Genomic DNA, 13,429 nt, shown 5'->3' with positions numbered 1-13,429 from the left:
AATTGCATTTGAAGTTTAGGTTAGTTTTCTTTATTTATCTGTTCTTGTTGCTTTTAATACAACTTGTGGGTTAGTTTGAGATATTTTAGGAAAGCTATGTAAATGAGCCAATATGCTTTTAGATTAGGTTTCTTCTAATTCAGACTCTAAAACTTGTATATGGCTACAAAGCCATCAATGGGATGTTAGAAATGATGACTCTTTTGATTGAATGGACATTTGGCTTAGTTTCTCTTCTTCTTCTTTTTTTTTTTCTTGCAATGGGATTCAATACTCCAGTGGTGTTGGGGTGGATTGAAGATCTATTTTGACCTTAAATGGTGGAATTGATCTTCATAATCGATATATTTTTGAATATTATGTTTGCACCTTTTAACTGGATTCACATCATGACAAAGTATGACAGCTGTTATTCTATATGGTATTACTACATCCCTTTATTAGTCATAAATATGATCTTGTAATGTTGTTGATCTTTCTTTCAGTTGTTCACTAACATGCCCTCTTTTCTTTGAAGGATCTAGAATTCCGTCTCCTTATCTTTTTATATTTCTTTATACTTCATTAAACAAATTTCAATTGTTGTAAGTTATTAGCCAATGCTCAAGCAACTTTTGTAAACCTTATTTTTGCATTTATTTGTGACAGCCTGTCCTTGGTGGTTCCTTTGATCCTAGTCAAAGTACTATTCAGGTCTTCGTCAAGTAAGTTCTCGCATATTGTCTCTCTTTCAATATACGATGTATGGTGTTTGTTCCTTATCAAGTGGTTCATAGGCAGTAATTGTGGGAACTGATCCAATCATTCTTGTTTTTGAGATAGTTGAAGAAGAGAAATCTTGGAAGGTAAAAAGATGAGCCCTTTGAAGGCCTTTCTTGATTTTATTATATATCTACAATACTTTATATATGAAAGAATTTATTTCCCTAAGACAAACTCACTCACTCAATAACATGTATGTTTGAACACACTTTCTACATACAAACATTGTACAACACTTACCTCATGTTGGAGCATTATCTATCATGCGCATGTCACGTGCAATGTTTAGTAAATGATATCTCCTAATGATTTTCTGGTAGTGCTATATGCATCTTACTCCCTGACAAAATGCAATCCCTTTCAGTGTTTTTAGTCCATTGTGGAACAGAAAATGGTGGACATATGAATTGCATCTTGATTAATTTCAGATATCATCACTGAGCCTTGTTGAAACTCCATGAAGTTCTTCAATATGTCAGTTTGCATGCTGTGTAAGCCATTTCTCAGCGAAGTTCTTCAATGTGTGTTTTCGCTCTCACAAGTGACTAGTTTACCTTTGATAGTTGCATCATATTCGGTAGTGGATTATCTATCATCCAGAGAACCAAGCAAGTCAACATGATAGTGTCCGAGATACAAAAGTATTTCGAGAATAATAAGCCTTTTTCAAGGGATGCCTTGAGGTACTAAAGGATTCAGTGAACAGCCTCCATGTGAGGCTCTCCAGGTCAAATGCCGCAATGCATAAACTTAATGACTACCCCCAATCGCATATGTATGGTCAAGGGTAGTTATCCCTTTGAAAATAGCTTTTGGACCCCTTTTTTTTATAGGAGCCAAGGCCACCGAGATATTCTCCAATATCAGCTCTAAGAAATTGCTATGTTCCCAGAGTCGATTGGCTTTGCACAAAATTTCCTTGTTTCGTTTAGTGATTGAACATATACTTTATGAAATGAAACCCTATTCTTTTTAGGAGCCACTTTGATCTATATCAATGCCCCTAGAATGTTGATGTCAATGATTTCTGCCAAGATGAGACTTCAAGTTCGACTTCTCCATAATAAGGGGAGCGTTTGTTCCATTCTCTCCCTATTTGATAAAGACAAAACAATCGACATCTCAATTTTTATTTTTATTTTGACAGGTAAGCTGGGCTTGAACCCATGAATGTTGGAACACGGTCTATCTACCATTCAGCTATGGGCTTGAACCCAATGTATCAACTTTGAAACCCTATTTCAATACTTGCCTTGTTGACCTTCTTTAACCAATCCCTTAGGGTTTGAATGTTTAAGACGATATTCCTTTTTGACTCAACACATTTACCCTTCTACTTTAGACCAATTTCTATGAATTTCTTTTTGGAGATCCACATTAAGAACTCATTCATGACCATAAGCTGATGAATTATTCATACTCAATTTGCAAAAAAGAAAAAGAAAAAGAGGGAACTCTATTTGAGTTCATCTTGGGACGTCAATGTATTCAACCCTATCATTTTGAGTAAAATTGTAAGCAACCAACCCTTATTATCACTAAATGGTGGTGTAGCTTTTGGAGCATATAACCACTTATAGCTTATGGTTCAATTCTTGCAAGGAAACAAGTTACACAGTTGCATTCCTTTGGAAGTCTTCCTTCTCCTTTTCTTCTTCCATGGGCTTTCTCCACTTTGGATGGGACATAGCTTTGCACAGATTATAGGGTAGTTTGACAAAGGAGAACGAGGATGGAAAAGCTTTTCCTAGGTGGATGCAAGCCATGACATGACATAGACTACCTAACGGGCCGAATAGTGGACAGCTGGAAAATTTAATGCGCATGGTTGTAATACATTTCCATTCTAATAGCAATTGGAAAGTCAAATATTAAAAAATAGAAGGGAAGAAGAGGTGCGCTTGGGAGGCTTCTTGATGTGAGACTACATGTAACTTGATTCTACCCTTTTACATCTTCCGAGCATAAGTCTCTATGGCCAGTGTTCTAAGTATCAGTATCATTATATGTATTGATGACCAGGAATATAGAAACATGTATTGGTGTCACTGATATTATCGCTAATACTCGGAAGAATATTGCTATTTAAGGGAAATATTGGGGAAAAGGTGGAATTTTTTAGTGAAACTTTAGGCGATGTTAAAAGACACATGTTTACACATGTAGGAATCAAATATTATTATAAAACAACCATACATAATAAGTTTCCATTTTATAGGGGTCTAGCCATGTGTTGTCGAAAAAATCGGTATAAAATAAATATATAAAATTTGTAGCCAATCTATATGGCCAACACTCATTAATATATAAAAAAATTTACATTAATTAACAGTGAAGAAAACATTTTTCAATTAAAAATGAGAAAAAAATAGGATTTTTCCAACTTCTCCCAATTTTCACTTAAATGTTAATTTATTTATTTTTGCCACAAATCCATGTCAATGCATGAGAATCATGCATAGACATGGATTTTCATTACAATCCATGCTAACATTTGAAAAAAGTGAAGTTTCTATGGATTTTTAATCACCTTCGAGTTCCTGTCGTTGTTTGGATTTGAGATATCTGCCCAAATCCAAAGTTTTATTCAATAAAACCAAGAGCAATCAAAATCACCAAGGAACAAAATTCCAGAACCAACCCCAAAAATGGATTGTTTTTGGGTTTTTAGATTTTGTCAGTTTTGCCTATTCAAGGATGTTTTTCCAGTATTGGGATATTATTGCCAGTATCGGGGCTATTATTAATGGTGTTGCCGATATCGGGGAACTTTTATAAGGGATTCTTCTCAAAGTATCTTTGATATTGTCATATTAATAATATTCACCTAGTATAGTATATATTATTGAAAATATCGGTTATATTTGGAAATTTTTATAATTCTAGTAGTTTCTGCATCAGTGACCTGGCGATACTAATTATATCGCAGATATTTAGAGCACTTGATGATGCCTAATTGTATTGGGTTTTGTCATGAATTGTTGTTCTTTGCAACTTTCACTATTAAAGATAGCATGATTGATGTAGGACACATGATTTAATGTTAGCATGCAACGTGGAGATTATGAAAGAGTTCATAAAGTAATTCAATTAACAAAAGATGCTAACCCACCAAGTAGCTAACCCACCAAGTAATTAAGAGTAAACAATAGGGAATAAAGTCTGATTTAACGTAAATCACATGCCCGCATGTTAAAAAATCACAAAAATCAATTAAAACTAGGGTTGATGGAAGTATAAAACTTTCAATTTAGCATAGGTACATTCTATGCTCAAGGGACAAATTTGTAGGTTTTATGATTAGGGTTAGGAAGGGAAAAATCTGAAATTGTGGATCTAGGGTTTAGGGTAGGGTTATGGATGGGGGATCAAGGGGTTTTGATGGGGGAAACAAGGGGAAATCAAAGGATTGAGTGGTTGTCCATACGATCAGCCTAGGGGCTCGCACGTGTGGGTCGTTAGCTAGAGTTTTTGGGTCCTCAATGGTTGATTTTGGTTGGGTCTGAAGTTGGATGATGAAAAGTTCAATAAAAAGATGATTTGGATGGTCTTAGATAGGAAGGGAAGAAGATAGATGAAGTTTTATGGGAAAATACTTCTTTTTGATAGAAAGGAAGAGAGAAGGAAGATGATAGATGGACGCCTCACACCTCTGTTGAATGGGGAATGAAATCACACTAGACCCAAGCTTCAAATCACATGAAGAAGAGAAAATACAAAGATTTTTTTTATTTTTTTTATTTTTTAGTAATGGCATCAGGGTTTCACACACCTAATTTTCTCTTTTATAGTATCAGAAAAGACCTTTTACAAAAAGACGCTCTCAGATAAGATTCTCAACAGAAAGACGTTTAACAAAGTAAAAGTTGTTCTACTCTCTAATCTCAACACAAATATAAGGTATACCAAAAATAAAAAGCATGTAAATAATCTAAACAACTAAATTATTTCGTGGCTCACGGGGTCTCATGATCAAGATGTTCGATGATGATGATCCAACGGTACGATGTGTCCATCAAGCTTCTATATGTAGTCCACGTGCATCTTCCCAGTGTGGGGTCTTTAAAGATGCATGAACATGCACGTGGGGTCTTCAACGTTGTTAGGAATGTGAATTGGCTAAGTGGGCCCCATGTAATGGGTGTCTAGCCATAAGGAGATTGGCTTAGCCCTCCTCTAGTATGGTGCTCGGATGTCCTTATTAATGATTAGCGATTGAATTCTCCTTAGATTACTAGGTGGATGGCTTCATTTTGGTGTTTGATGACCAAAACACCCATGGTTTAACAAACCATTTACTAATTGTATTGTGTATTGTTTTAGACACATTTTGGGTTGTATAATGATCCCACCATTTTCATTATACCTACATATCTAAAACTCAATCCTAATATTTAATCCTACGCTGAAATACTAATGCAGATTGCAGGGGCATTTTCACACCGGACTTGAGTGCGGTGGCCTGTGGGATGCAGGGGCACACTCGGGGTGGGCGGCCCATATGAGGCAGGTGGCTCGTGTGAAGCGGAACCCATGTGAAGAGGGGCCCAAGAGGGGATTCAGCCGAGGCCCTAACCCATAGGATGTGGGGCCTAGGCTAATGAAATAAAGGGATTGATTCACCATGCTCTATCAGTTCGAGCTTTTAGAGCAAGTAGTTAATTATCCTACATCAAATACTCTTAACAGTTTTATTAGCTAGTAGATTTTATATATTATTAGTTATTAAGTATGCATCTATATTTTCCCCTTAAAGTCTTGTTTAATATAAGAAATTATTAATTTTTAGAGTATCGATTAGTAGAGGCTCCACTATATAATAAAAATATTGGGATCAAAATAGAATGCCAATTGTTTTTTGAAGAAAATATATGGTCGAAGTAGTAAATGGGTTAATTCTTGGGATATTAGCCATCAATCGTCAAAATGAAACTGGTTCAAATATTCACATTAAAAGACCACACAAAAATATGATCTGGTCCAAAGATTCATATTAAAATAATCATAAATAAACATGAATTAGGGAAAATTGTAGACACTCAATCAAACTCAACATGGAAATATCCTCAACCTTTGATACTCCATCTCACTCCAAACCATCATCCTCTCTCCCTCTCATCGTCATAATCATTCTTAAGGTACAACTACAAGTCATTGCATCCTTGATCAATTTGAATTGTTGCTAATAAGATCAAACATTGTGTTCTTTTACAAACACATGATCAAGAATCATTATTTGTTGGTTAGAAAGGACACTGAGTTTTTCTTATTTTGTTTTTATTAATTAAAAAAATAGAGGAAACTACTAAGTAACCTCTAATCACTTGATAAGTTTTCCACTGCAAATGCTAGTAATACACTAATACTAACCCTTTTAAAAGACTACGCCCAACTTCAAAACTGGTAAAACTGAAAATAAGAAACTAGTGTGAAATTAAAGGGTGACTCTAACCAAAAGAAACCCTATAAATGTAGGAACCTACCTTAAACAATTACCAAATACCAAAACCTAAAACACTAAAATTATATTTAAAAAATATGAAAATGAAAAAAAGGAAAGAAAAGAAGATAACTATGTCCCTAATCCCATCCAAAACTAAAGTTTTAAGAATAATGTCAAAACAAAAATATCATGTCATTGAAATATAGTTTGCTTTTACTATATTAATATGAGCACTATTATGCAAAAACATAAACAAACTGAGCACAGTGTTGAAACTGTGCTTTTGCAACTGCATTATTTTCTTCCAGTTGGAAAAGAACAAGCTTCTACTAGTTTTCCTTTCCTTCATTGTTTCTTTTTCCTTTTGATACATCCATCTTGATAATCCCCACCCACAAACCTTGGGGACAAGACTATGAGGAAGATCAATTTTCAAATCAAAACTGCAGAGGAATCCATGATTTTTCCACATTGCTCCTCTCCTCTTGAGGCAAAGGATATTCAACAGATTTGCTTCCCTTTGAATGAGAAGTAGATAACTCATTTGAAGAGGGTAATATCCATGGAGATGTGTACACCCTCACAGATGCTACATCTGTCCGCTATGTTAGGGCCACGGATTCAGGTTGGGTATTATGTACACCAAGGGTCAAGTACAGTGGATGCTCAAGATCCAAATTCTGAGGAGAGAGTACTTCAATGATTGGTTATTTCTCACATGTATTGTCATGTTTAAGAACTTACCTTCGCAATACTGTAACCTGACTCCGTTTCCTTATCAGTGACTGAAACCTATTTGATTTGGATAAGAAGGTAACGGGGATCTCTATCCTTATCCTTGTCAAAGTGTCCAACTCGAATGCCCCAATTTTTTAGGATTTCCTAGTATCAGTCTATACCCTTTTTCTTTTAGAAGAATAAGGAAAACACTTCTGAAGATTGATTGTCACAATTTTCACTATATGAGGGTATCTGCTATGGCAATGGAACAATTCTAGGAGGTAACAATTATTACTAGTAGCGTTTTAAATAGCTACACTATGCAGCGTAGCTTAGCCTCAACACTACGTAGCTCATGGAAATAGCTGAAGTTGTGTGTAACCACGCTACTTGATAATTTGCATACACCACATGCTACATAGCTCATGGAAATAGCTGAAGTTGTGTGTAACCACGCTACTTGATAATTTGCATACACCACATGCTACATAGCTCACATTACAAGTTATTTTTCACTACTACATTAAATCAATTAATGTTTTCAATGATTTGTTACATTTTTCTATTTTCAATAAAAGTTAATCTTTTCAATGCTTGTTCTAAAATAATGTAAGTAACAATGCATGTAGCCTATGTTGCATGATAATTGGCGTACACTACACGCTACATAGCTCACATTACAAGTTACTCTTCACTACAACATTAAAATCAACTAATGCTTTCAATGATTTATTATATTTTTCTATTTTCAATTAAAGTTAGTTAATCTTTTCAATGCTTTTAGTAAAATAATGCAAGTTACAATATTAAATCAGTTTCATTTCTCTTTCTTCACCTTTATACTTAATCATTTGCCCTTTCCTATTACTTTAGATTGTGTTTGGCTGCACCAAATATCATGAAACTTTGTTAAATTTCTATCAGTCAGTCTAATTGGATGCAGAATATCGTGAATTGGTGTAACCAGGCACAACCTTGATTAAAAATCTAGCGTGTAGCGCTATGTAGCTTATGCCTCACGCTTTAGGGGGGTGAATGCTACACTACATGCTATTCGTTATACAAAACACTAATCACGATTATGTCTCAAAGCATCTAGAAGGTAACAATTCTTACACTTACTATGCTTTTCGTGAAGGTGTATAGGAGCATGATGAGCATTGAGACTCAATTCTCTTTGAACGTGCAAAATTGCAGTTTGCCTTAATTCATTAGGAACCTAATTACTGGACTTCAACAGTGGATCCATGTCTAGAATTAATCATCCATGAAAGACATATTTTAATGATTCATGCAGTTGGAACAACAAGCTCAAGGCCCCAAATCAGCAAGGTTCAAAGTTTAGTCAAGGAACAATTATTGAGAAAACCTGGAGAATCTAAAGTTCCACAAATGTATTACCTTTTAAGATCATTCGAACGAAAATGTTTATCCTAAATAGTCAAGATGGTACAACCCATTTGCCTCATGACCAGACCAATTATCCTCCTCGTCCTTACATCTTGAAAAGTGTTGGGGTAGAGGGTCATGATGCAAGTAAGAGTCCACTTCATACTACTAATAGAAAGCAGGTTTGATGCAAAGTAGGTATGATTAAGTCAAACGTATGATGAAGACAATAAAGGAGAGAATGTAGCTCATCGTATAACCAGAAATGGGTGCATGGGTCTGTCAGCAAGTTTGGTCACAAAACCAGGAGGTTCTATAAAGATCAAACAGGATTCCTTTGTCATGTAATCACTAGAACCAATACAATAATCAAAGGCACTTTTAGGCAGCGACTTGACCTTGTCATGCGGGCCTATCTTTCCTGCCAATATGCCACTTGTGCTGTACGTCCGTACCGTGTAAAAGGTAGGCCTCACCATGGAATCATTCATGTTGAAAACGAGGTAGATCCATTCAGTAGATGGCCATACCCTTTTGTTGAGTCAGACCATTGATGACTCCATTGATTCGAACAGTGTTGCCCGCTTGATGAACTGACCAGCCTTATTTTTTGCCAAGTGATCTTCATGTTGAGGCTTATTGTTTGCATGGTACCTCATTGAGGATTACGGGAATCGTGGTGCCTCCCAGGGGCATCTGTAATATTATGAATCATTTCATTCGCGAGGAGCTGGATGAGGAGAAACTCTCATGTCCAGTTCTGTAGTAGAGATAAGGTTGAGAATATGGATGTCCTACACAAGTGATGTGTTGTCAAGAAAAGCAGGCCTGCATGACAAGTTGTTATGTCATAGCCTATAGGGTATCAGTTCTTTCATCCAAGAGAGGGAGGAGGTAACAATTTGTGATTCTTTCCTTTTTCCTCTTTTATATATATATATATATATATATATATATATATATATATATATATATATAGGAATGCTCAGCTGCGAACCAGTTCGCACGGACTCCCTACGAACTTTTTTGAGAATCATCAAACGTGATGAGTCTTGAAAATCTAAATGGTCCACCTGAAGCAGGACCTCATGAAACCCCCTGGTACCAATTTTTACTTTGAACCAAAACTTTGGTGGGCCATGAAAAATGAAAACAGTTTCTTCCCTTGATTTGCATTTCTCTTTGCTATGGCCCACCAGAATCTTAGATCAGGGTGAAACTTCGCCCCTTGGGGTTTCACGGGATTCGGCATCTTATGGACCGTTCGGATTAGACGCCTATGACACATGTGCAAAGGTGCGCACGTGCGTAGGTGAGCATGCCTCTCTCTCTCTCTCTCTCTCTCTCTCTCTCTCTCTCTCTCTCTCTCTCTATATATATATATATATATATATATATATATATATATATATATATATATATATATATAGATTGGTAAGACAATTTATTGAAATGTCCCTGATGGGGAAATAATACACCTTCAACAAGCAAAACTTTCCCAATACAAACTAACTAAACAAACCCCTCATTCCATTGATGATCATTGTAATTCATGTCTAACATGCCTCAAATTTCTCAACTCTACCTGTGTGAAAACTTCTCTGTAGTACCAGGGTTTATTCGAATTTTTGCTCCCCATTTTACCATATTTGGTCTATCTGACAATGTGATTTCTTTACCAATTTTTTCCTTGCAAAATTGTATTAGAAAATTGATTTCAAGCAAATATAGTTTGTGTCTTTGGATTAATGAATTCTTTGTAATTGGTAGTTTTAAGGATGCGTCTTATAATGGAGGAGGAAACATCACATTTAAAGGAAGTCTTGAAGACAGTGCTTCTTTCATGACAAGGCTCTTTCAGGGGGCGCTTCCTTTGGAAGATCTACCAATCCACATTATATATTCTGTAAGAATCCTCATTCATGGAAAACCTTACAAACATAACAAGATTTCACCCTTAAACTATCATTATTGCAATACAAAGCTTGATTTAAGAAAGACCACTAAACAATGCTATTATGTTTCTTCTAACCTTTGAGATTTTGTGATTATAATAGTTTTTTGAGGAATTATAGTCCTGGCCTGGTACATCCGATCATTGATCTACTAGGCACCACTATGGATAGGGATGCCAAATCTATTAGTTTGGAAGATCCTAATCCTTTGACTTGTGGTCTACAAACAAACATTTCATTAAAATAATGGTTTTTGGAGAAGGGCTGAAAATTGGATAACTATAAGTTTCCATTTTGGAAGATTTTTTAGCATCCCCCATCAATGGTATAGCCTATCAAATCAAAGAGTAGGGCTGTACACGAGTCGAGCTAGCTCGAAAAGCTCTCTTGACTCGGCCCGAATTAGCTCGAATTGACTCGGCTTGAAGGGCCGACTCGGGGCGAGTCAAGCTACTTTTTAAAAGTTCGAGTTGAGTTCGAGCCGAGTTTGAGCATGGTGCATATCAACTCGAGCTCGAGCTCGAGCTTGACTCGGCTCGAGTAATATATATATATATATATATAAAACAAATTAACATACCCTACCCGACTCCCCATTCCTTCTCTTTCCCTTACCCTATCCAAAAATGTAATAAATTGACATATGAACAAGCTCGACTCGACTCGAACCACTAGCTCGACTTGAAAGCTTTGGCAAACAAGCCAAGCTTCAATGTTGACCTCGAGGGCGAGCTCAAGCTCGATCTCGAACTCGAATATAGCACTGACGAGTCGAGCCGAGCTTGGCCCACCTCGACTTGACTCAGGTCGATGTACAGCCCTATCAACGTGTTTGATAATTGAACCATGAATCCTATCTATGCATACTGGGCAAATTAGGACACTATATACACATCAACGCATCAATATGATCATCACCATCATTGTCATCATCATTGATAATGATGATAACAATAATGATTATTCATGGAAAAAATCATAATCATCATCGTCATTGTTGTCGTCATCACCATCATTGTATTGTCCCAACCATTTGAGGTCAACATTAGAAATTCTATTTCGCCAAGCATTCCTATTTGAGGTTCTATCCTTCATAGTTGAACAAGCCTTAATATACCTTTTCACCACCTTGATCCAAATTTCTTTTAGGTCCTATCATCCTCTTCTCATTGTCTTAAAGGTAATATCTTGAGTGGTTCGCCTTGCACTATTCCTCACCTGTTCTCCTCCAAAGCCCCTTAATCAATGAGGCAAATATACTCCATCGTTTAGCTAGGATCATCCAACAATTGTAATTTTTGGGGTAAATCCAGCCTTGGTAGGGCCCAATAGATGAACTGTTTGGATCTGCTATATGTTCCACATCTACGTAGAATCCTATTTAACTTGGACATGAGCTTTTGATGCTGGATCATTTACCTTTCCCCATTTCAAGATTCACTCATTTAAGTAAAGGCCATACACCAAACCAAGACATCTGTTATAACTCTACTTGAGATTTTGATTTTCCTTTGATTTGAAATTCTGACGCTACATTGACATCCTGGTTTAGGTGAACTCAGATGGGAGCTCACTGTTGGGCTTGTCTCTTGGATTCTCAAACACGAATGGACGGGCCTCAATCCTTATTGCGCCGGGAGGACCAACCTTCCTTCCCATGCCCCATGCAATGAATAAATTCGATAAAGTCATCACACCAGTCCGAATTACAGACATAGAAGGAGAGGACCCACAGCCCGGAGGGTGGGTCCTACAGAAGACCAGCATCAAATTGGATGGTTACACTTTAACAGACATTGACGTAGTCTGCTACAAGAAGAGAAAACCCAGTCTGCATGGTTCATCATTGGATAACACAAGCACTCCAATCACTACAGCTGCATTGGATTTTAGTGCATCTCTCGGCCATATCATCATTCGAACTTCTGAGCAGAACACAATTTTCCCACCTGCTACTTCATGGGCTGTCGAGGGTCAAGATATATCATGGGCCTCAGGTTCTCAAGGGACGAAGACTGTGAGCGTTAAGATCATTTGGAGTCTTAAGGAAGGATCAGGAGATGATTCAATGTTTCTGAAGTATAATATCTATGTCGAGGGAGCTGCCAAACTAGCAGTTGGAGATGCAGGCAGACCGATCGGAGGAAGCAAAGAATATCTTGGGGTGGCAAGAGTTCAGGCCTTCTATGTATCTGATCTGACCGTTTCTCCAGGCTTTTCGAGTATCAAATTCATCATTCAAGTGTGTGGCATCGATGGAGCGGTCCAGAAGCTGGATGATTCTGCAGCATTGCTATTGGATGTTAAAGGTTAGTAAAGGTTATGAAGTTGGCGATTTGCACAAGGAGACATTGAAGAAGCTATTCGCAAAACGCATTCTAACTGTCATGTGCATGTGATATCCGCCATGTGATATCCACAAGGATTGAACATGTTCTACTCCAGAAATCAGGCCCATTAAGAAAACCTGGACCATTAGCAAAATATTACTGACAAACTACATTCGACACACACATGGGGCCCACGTGATGAATAGACCCAGCCTGATTCTTGGGCTAGTGCATGTTCTCTGTTGGCATGTATGCTGTGAATTGCTGTCTTCTGTCCATCCAACAAATCGCCTTATTATTCTCTCCAATGATTTATGTTATTTTAATAAAACCAATGGTAGTGATGGAGCCTTCCCAATATTTGAATAATGACTTTGGTAGATATAGGATCATAGTAGTCTCATGTTGGATTATAATCTCAAAATTGCATCCTCGTGGAGAGATGCATTTCTGTTATGTAATAATCACAATAATATATTCATAATAAAATCCACGGCATTGATATTCGTGATTGTTACAGGATCATAATAACAGGATTTTGCTAGGCCTACATGCTCCTTTACAGCACGTGCCATGCATCTTCAATGTAGATTAGTGGCCCAAATGTCTGCTCACGCAAGCTACATGGACTTTGAATGTGGACCATTAGAATTTACTTGAAACCCATACATGGGTCACCTGCCAGATGAGTTGATGGACAGATTTTTTTTGGGCCAGGTTGCTGGTGTTGCCGGTCCCACTTCATGGCCTGGTTTGAATGTTCCACACATATGCAAAAGCTAGGTGGCTGTGGATCATGTGTTTTAGAGAAGCTTCAAAACATGTTTCCT

At 37.0% G+C, this 13,429-nt stretch overlaps 1 protein-coding gene across 1 annotated transcript in view; it reads left to right on the top strand.

Annotated features, from left to right (window-relative positions):
- Positions 1-13,106, top strand: part of LOC131223681 (cytosolic endo-beta-N-acetylglucosaminidase 1-like) — an 86,115-nt gene extending 73,009 nt beyond the window's left edge. Inside the window, exons 9-11 of the mRNA XM_058219145.1 lie at positions 649-704; positions 10,085-10,220; positions 11,822-13,106. Of these exons, the coding sequence (XP_058075128.1) occupies positions 649-704; positions 10,085-10,220; positions 11,822-12,583 (954 nt within the window). The 3' untranslated portion in view covers positions 12,584-13,106. The remainder of the gene's footprint in view (positions 1-648; positions 705-10,084; positions 10,221-11,821) is intronic.
- Positions 13,107-13,429: the final 323 nt, after the last annotated feature.

Source organism: Magnolia sinica, chromosome 13 (assembly GCF_029962835.1).
Source record: "Magnolia sinica isolate HGM2019 chromosome 13, MsV1, whole genome shotgun sequence".
Lineage (NCBI taxonomy): Eukaryota > Viridiplantae > Streptophyta > Magnoliopsida > Magnoliales > Magnoliaceae > Magnolia > Magnolia sinica.
This window is presented reverse-complemented; position numbering and strand designations above follow the sequence as displayed.